Source organism: Mauremys mutica, chromosome 2 (assembly GCF_020497125.1).
Source record: "Mauremys mutica isolate MM-2020 ecotype Southern chromosome 2, ASM2049712v1, whole genome shotgun sequence".
Classification (NCBI taxonomy): Eukaryota; Metazoa; Chordata; order Testudines; family Geoemydidae; genus Mauremys; species Mauremys mutica.
This window is the reverse complement of record NC_059073.1, coordinates 76027251-76034952: the sequence shown is the minus strand read 5'-3', so window position 1 is coordinate 76034952 and position 7702 is coordinate 76027251. Positions and strand designations below refer to the sequence as shown.

General features: G+C 41.0%; 1 protein-coding gene across 1 annotated transcript in view; it reads right to left on the bottom strand.

Annotated features, from left to right (window-relative positions):
• Positions 1 to 7702, bottom strand: part of PRKDC (protein kinase, DNA-activated, catalytic subunit) — a 172306-nt gene that overhangs the window by 71900 nt on the left and 92704 nt on the right. Inside the window, exons 47-52 of the mRNA XM_045004443.1 lie at positions 6590 to 6727; positions 6121 to 6240; positions 4632 to 4775; positions 1525 to 1676; positions 679 to 810; positions 19 to 130 (exon numbers count right to left, since the gene is read on the bottom strand). Of these exons, the coding sequence (XP_044860378.1) occupies positions 19 to 130; positions 679 to 810; positions 1525 to 1676; positions 4632 to 4775; positions 6121 to 6240; positions 6590 to 6727 (798 nt within the window). The remainder of the gene's footprint in view (positions 1 to 18; positions 131 to 678; positions 811 to 1524; positions 1677 to 4631; positions 4776 to 6120; positions 6241 to 6589; positions 6728 to 7702) is intronic.

The following is a 7702-nucleotide window of genomic DNA, read 5'->3' as shown; positions in this document are numbered from 1 at the left end:
TTATTGTAACACACTCACATTTTCCTTCTCAGCCATGTATCGAAGAATAAGTCCCAGCACTTCTGCTGCAGCTGCATAAACTTCCTTATACCTTATTAAGGACATGTTATTGGCCAAAGCCTGAAAGTACCTAGCATACAAAGGAAATCAGTTGTGATCCATTCACCCTAGTATTTGATTTTCCATTAAAATCAGACATCTAAGAAACTCTAAAAATATTCTTTGCCCCTTTCCATTTCATGCATTCACATTCATACTCTTAATTGCAGTCTTTGTGGCGCTATTACACTAACACCCCATAGTCATGAATGTTTCAGAGCATCACAACACTTCTCCTTTGAATTTTTGGGTACAGTGGGATCTGGAGTGCCACAAATACCTGTTTCGCTACTCTTGACTCCACTGTGTGCCAAAGAACTCAACAACTGTAAAAGCAGTGGTCACAATAGGGCCCAGTGCAGATATAGCTACACCCCAGCCAGTTCACTTCCTAAAGTAAGGAACAGCGTCAGAGTTAACATAGGAGTTTAGGGGCAGTGGTGGGGCCAGAAAGAGTCAAGAAGATCCAAAAGGTGAGCATTCCAAATCCCACCCTCCATGCGGCCAACATCCTTCTTGGTCAACTTATTGTAAGGTTTATAATAAAAAATTAACTCTCTGAATAGACATGCTTCTCACCTCAGGCTGTCTATTTCACACTTTGGGTCATAGGGAGACAAGTTGTTAGCAAGAACAATACCTAACAACTGAATTCCCACTGAGTTGTCCTTTGTATTAGGATCTCCACCAGAAAATTGTTCGAATATTAACCTGCAGCACAAGAATGTAAAAAAAAAAAAGGAGCATGTGACAGAGTACATGCTAAAGACAATACAAAACTGGTGAAAGTGACTGAGGCTACATGAACAATACTTTATTGGGCATGCACATAGTATGAAATGTTTGCAGATTCCCAGAAATTATTACACCCCCCGCCCCCCAAAAAAACCTTTCATCCTTTGATTTCTTTGTTCTACCCTCAATGACTAAACACCAGCTGCTAATTCAGTGGTGCAAAAACAGACAAAAATCCTCTCAGTAGTTTCTCCTGCCTTCTGCTCTCTCATTGCATACGGCCCATTGTAATTCTTATCTATCTAGGATTCTTGCAGCATGAGTTGCATATGTTGCTGCCTCTGCAATTTTGGTGTCGACAACTGACAGAAATGCAGGTGAATTTATCACAAAGAGAGAGAGAGAGAGTGTGCAGCTGGCTAGAGCAATAAGATTTGTTTTTAAAAAATGGTTAGTTGGTCAAAAAGCCACTAAAATCCATGTGCAATCCTGGATTGAGCTACTGTTAGCCAGAAGCATTACCACTTGAAGACTTACAGATGCCTCACTGCTGCCTGTGAAAGGACCAGATCTTCAGACCATCTGCAAGTTGTTTGTGCTACAGTTTGAAAACCACTGGGCTAAACCTTTCCACTCTGCAGAGCTCAGGTCACATTTCCCCTACATTCTTTTTATACTGAGAAATACTACCTGTATGGTATGGAGAGACAATCCTTCCAGCACTCCACAACTGTCTTTATAATTTCCAAGTTGTGTCTGAACACTGCTCTTTTCTGGTGAAATACATTCTTCATCAAGAATTCAAGTAATCTGTTTGCCAGTATCTCATCTTTAATATTCCCCTAACATGAAAGAGAACAAAAAGTAATATGGTAATTCTGTATAAAACAATATTTTTGTTCTTAATCTGAACGCACAGAACATTTTCATTCTCCACTGGTTTAATGTTTAAAATAGGACTGTGAATTCTCAGGTTAGCTAACACAATGTTGACTATGAGTTTGCAATCAGTGTACACAAGGATAAGTCATGTTCAGTAATGTAAGTTTGTAGGGAGGTCAAGCTCGGAATCCACCAGAACTTTGGTAGCTTTATGTAGGAGAGCCCTGCCATCTTGTTATGAAAACAGGTGAAAGTCCATACTTTGAACTATAGTAGCTGGGGCAACTAATCTACTATATGTGCAGTATCCCTTATACAACCAACGAAACTGTTCCATGCAAATTATCTGTAGAGTAATGGTGGTGATGTATGATATCACAATGGTCTAGGACTCTTGGCATGGAAAAAGATACCATCCAATTTTTAAATTCTCAGTGTAACAGACCCACAAATCCCAGTGATGACTGAATGTGGTGATATTCTGAATAAAAAGTGCTCTAAACCATGCTAGTGACTGTTTCCACTGACTCAAAAGAAGTTCTAGGCTTCAGAGTGTCACAGAGTAACTATCCTGGCATCTTATTACAATTAGCAAACTGAGCGTCCAAAAGGCACTAGTAAGTTATACCAGTACTGATAATTCTTTTGGGGAAAGAACTATGAAAGTGGCCCTAACTTTTACCATCAGTCTAAATATTACAAGACAACATGACAGGGTGTAGATTTTTGAGTCCTTTAATACATTTCTAAGGTATGTTGTGGACTTGTGCATTCCACAACTTAAGGTGTCCATTAGTGGACCAATAAGAAAGAACCTGGAGGATCCCATGCTCAAAAAGTTACTTACAGTGTTGCCAGAGAGACTGATTTAATTAATGAACCCAAACTTGCTTCTTATTAAACTGATCTAGTTATTTACAGTGGTTAATGATTAAAGCAGCACTGAGGAAAGATCAATAAAATAATCAAGTACATCATCCCATTAAAACAGGGAAAGAACAAGTTAACAATTACTCAGACAAGCTAGATGTCTTCTCCACCAGGGTCTGATTAAATAAATCCTAGAATACACAAGGAGCTGACAGAGGAGATATCTGAGCCACTAGCAATTATCTTTGAAAAGTCATGGAAGATGGGAGAGATTCCAGAGGACTGGGGGAAAGGACAAATATAGTGCCAATCTATAAAAAGGGGAATAAGGACAACCTGGGGAATTACAGACCAGTCATCTTAACTTCAGAATCCAGAAAGATATGGAGCAAATAATTATGCAATTAATTTGCAAACACCTAGAAGATAGTAAGGTGATAAGTAACTGTCAGCATGGATTTGACAAGAACAAATCATGTCAAACCAACCAAATAGCCTTTTTTGAAAGGGTAGCAAGCCTTGTGGATAGGGGGGGAAGCAGTAGATGTGGTATATCTTAACTTTAGTAAGGCTTTTGATACTGTCTCACATGACCTTCTCATAAACAAACCAGGAAAATACAACCTAGATTGAGCTACTATAAGGTGGGTGCATAAAATCGATTGGAAAACCGTTCCCAGAGAGTAGTTATCAATGGTTCACAGTAATGTTGGAAGGGCATATCAATTGGGGTCCTGCAGGGTGCGGTTCTGTTCAATATCTTCATTAATGATTTAGATAATGGCATAGAGCGTATACATATAAACTTTGCAGATGATATCAAGCTGAGAGGGGTTGCAAGAGGTTTGAAGGATAGGTTTAAAATTCAAAATGATTTAATTCGCTCCTGAACCCCGGGGCTCCCAGCCGCCTCTGCAGCTGGGAGCTTCGGGGTGATTTAAAGGCCCTGGAGCTCTTAGCCACAGCTGGAGTCCCAGGGCCTTTAAATCTTGAAAGGCCCCGCCTCTTCCGGTTGAGGTCACGCCCCACCCAGGACTCTGGCATACCGGTAAGTCCTTTAAGTTACTTTCACCCCTGAGTTGCACATATATAAAATGAGAAATGACTGCCTAAGGAGGAGTACTGTGAAATAGGATCTGGGGGTCATAGTAGATCACAAGCTAAATAAGAATCAATGGTGTAACAAAAAAAGTTGCAAAAACAACTGTTGCAAAAAAAGCAAACATCATTCTGGGATGTATTAGCAGGAGTGTTGTAAGCAAGACACAAGAAGTTAATTCTTTTACTCTACTCCGTGCTGATTAGGCCTCAACTCGAGTATTGTGTCCAGTTCTGGATGACACGTTTTGAGAAAGATGTGGATGAAATGGAGAGAGTCCAGAGGGGATTCAGATATTGGCAATGGCATGCCGTTTATTAAACAACATTTTTTGGAAGAGGCACCACCTGCAGGCAGCTTTGTGGGGCTGTAACCAGGGGAAAAAGTGCAGGGATGTGCCTTGCCTTGCTGCAGACCTGCAAACCTGCCTCTGGCCAGTGCTCAACCCATTATAGGGCTTCCTTCTGGGGCTGCAGCACCAGAAACCTGCCTGTTCATACAGGAGGTAAGGGACTGCAGGCTGGAAACAGAGAGGAGGCTGAAACCTGCAACCTGGAGCTTCACAGTATCTCTCCCTGTGCTCCTCAGGCTGCTCCCCGCTGCAGGGTTTCATGCAGAGAAGAAAGCGCTAGGACATGCTGAATCCTGATTCCCAGATAATAGAGAAAGAGGTGCAGTGCAGCCCTATGGGCCTCCAGCACCACTGCTCCCCACAGAAAACCCCACCATCGGGGAGAAAAGCCTCTTCCTCACTGCTGCCCTGCACACAGGCAGGTTGCAAGGCTACAGCCACGGAAGGCATGTCCCAGCTCTTCCTTCCCTGGCTACTGCCCCAAAAACCTGCTTCTGCTTATTTGCAAATGATGGATAATAGCAACTTTTTACTGACAACCCATGGGTTGCAAGTGAAGTCTACTGTAATTAAACGTGTTCCAGATTTCCTTACTTTGGGAGCCGCTACACTAGTCCAGGAAAGCAGAGTAACTACTATCTCCACCACCATGTAATGAATTCCTTCTCCTCCATTATCCCTAGAAACAACAAGCTGCAGTAAGGGACCAAGCCATTGTCTTGCATAAGGTCGGAAAACCTAGGAGAAATAAAGAACAGTCATCTATACAAACCTACTATGCAAAAAGCATTTATGCATCACATTCTTACAGGAATAGTTATTTTTTACATAAGAACATAAAAATGGCCATACTAGATCAGAACAATGGTTCATCTGGCCCATCATTCTGTCTTCTAACTGTGGCCAGTGCTCAATGCTTCAGAGAGAATGAACAGGACAATTATCAAGTGATCCATCCCGTTGTCCAGATCCAACTTCTAGCAGTCAGACATTTAGAAACAGCCTTCTCTGTAAAGTTTTTGCCTAACACTGTATGAAGCCCTCATGATAGTAATTTCAAAAGCTCCTAAAGAAAATTTCCCCATTGATAAATTAGTTACATACCCTGTTCGTATTTCTGTGTGCAAGCCCTCAAAAGTCAAGTTCGCTATTACTGGCAAAGCACATGATTTCTTCTACTGGAGCCCATCTCCCAGCTTTCCATACACTAAGTCTGACCCATGGAAGTCAGCAGGGCCGGCTCCAGGCACCAGCTCAGCAAGCAGGTGCTTGGGGCGGCCAAGAGGAAGAGGCGGCGGTGGTGGGTCCTTCGGTCCCTCTCGGAGGGAAGGCCTGCCACCGAAGTGCTGCCGAAAAAGAAAGCAGTGTGGTGGAGCTGCCGCCGATCGCGGCTTTTTTTTTTTTTTTCCCCCCCCTCGCTGCTTGGGGTGGCAAAAACCCTCGAGCCAGCCCTGGAAGTCAGAATAGTAACTCACCCATCCAGAATGAACAAGCAAGCGAGTGCACGCACACGGGCGCACACACACTTCTCATTTAGATTTTAATGTCAAAAGCTGCTACTCTGTCACCAGATTAGTACTAAGCTATTTTGAAAACAGTACTGACTGATAATTCACCGAATTGCAGCAATTTCATTTAGGATCTGATATACAATGTAATCGGACGGCATGATTCATTTGGTCAATAATACATTGTTTTAAAGAGAGTGGCTGAAGTAGGATGGAAACATTTTACACCTGAAATAGAGGAAGAAAGAACATTTCCATAGTCACTACAGACCTCAATCAGTGACTATACAGCTTTATATTCTGTTGCAATTAGAGCTGTACGAAAGTCTGGAGTTTTGGTTCACAGGAGTTGCTAAAACTCATTTGAACCAACTAATACCACATGGTTTTCACCTGAAGCATAAGCCAGGAACGCCCTCCCTTATAGGTCAAGTAACCAAAGCTGAGTTCAGGAAAGGTTTAGTTGGTGTGGGGTTTTGTTCTGAAAGTGTTACACAGCTGAAGCTGTAATCAATTTATGATAATATTTTACTATAGTGACAGAACATGCTACAATTAAAAAAAAAATCACTCACTTCCTCAGTATTAACAACAAGTTTTGCTAAGAATAGGCGAATATTTAGTGGCACAGATGGATTCCCCAATTTGCCATGTATAAACTTCATCCATGGAGGAAGGTCTTGTGGAACTATTCCCTGAAATCAAAATTAAATAGGTCACTTGAAATGCATATAACTCAAGATTACCACAGGTTTTATTATATTACACTAGGGACTGATAGCAACAAAGGTTACAAAACAAGATTTCCATTATAACCCCCTTTCTTGAGTTTAAAAAGTCATAGAAATATGGGAGGTTATCTAGTCCATCCCCCTGCGTCGAGTCACGGCCAAGTGCACCTAGACCATCCCTGACAGATATTGGTCTAATCTGTTGTTAAAAACTTCCCATGACAGGGATTCCACAATTTCAATCAGCAACCTATTCCAGTGCTTACCTATCCTCTTAAACTAGAGAGGTGCTAAGCCAGGAACCAATACTGACCTCATCTACTTTGGGTGTAATCTGATTTCTCTGCATATGTTTAATCAGGGTTGTCATAGAGGCCATACATTCATGCTGATTGAGCTCATCCATCTCCAGTTCCATCAGATCATCTGGATCCATATATTCTGTGGGTTCCTGTCAAAAGCCAGTTAATCATGAGGGGCTCTATTCACCATTTTTTAAAAGCCATAATTATACCATTTGTTATGCTGGGTTTCTGGTCAAGTCTATACAAACTGTATTACAACAATAAAATTGTATTCAACAATATTTAAACAAGCAATAGGTCAAATATGTTATTCAAACCAAAATCTCCCCCCCAAACATAGGAACTAATTTTGCACATCTCCAAATCTCTGTATCTAAGGGTGCCAGCTGCATGTCACTCTGACTCAGATATGTAAAAAAGTATGGCGGCAACAAACTGAAATGTAAAAATTAATTGGCCTCCACAGAAGCTGTAATTCCACTTCACAGCTGAGAGTGCCACCACCATACACCTTCCTCAAGACTTCATCCATTTTCCCTAAATTTTACTCCCAGTCAAACTATTTGTAAAGTAATTAATCTCTGATGAATTCAGAGGCTGTTTTCCAGTGAGGGCCACCATACCCATTATACTTCCCAGAATAGACCTCATTTGACAGTAAAGAACAAATAAAAATTTGGCTTCACCATTACAAAGAAGTGGAAATCAGAATTCTTTGAAATTGCTTATGGCAAGTTCTATAATTACAATAAAATTTTGGTTAATTTAAGTCAACTGTTAAAATATCCTTCTCACTACAAAATATGAAAAGAGGTAGTTATCTGATATTAGATAACATTATAATTATTTTGATAGATCTTGCTTTAAACACCTATGATACCTGGATGACCAATGTTTTTAAAATGGTGAAGATGATTCTTTCAATCTTACTTTCAATATGGCAACCTCTTGCCTAAGGGTATGTCTACACTACGAAATTAGTTCGATTTAATAGAAGTCGATTTTTTAGAAATCGATTTGATACTGTCGTTTGTGTGTGTCCCCACTAAGCGCATTAAGTTGGCGGTGTGCATCCACAGTACCGAGGCTAGCGTTGACTTTCGGAGCATTGCACTGTGGGT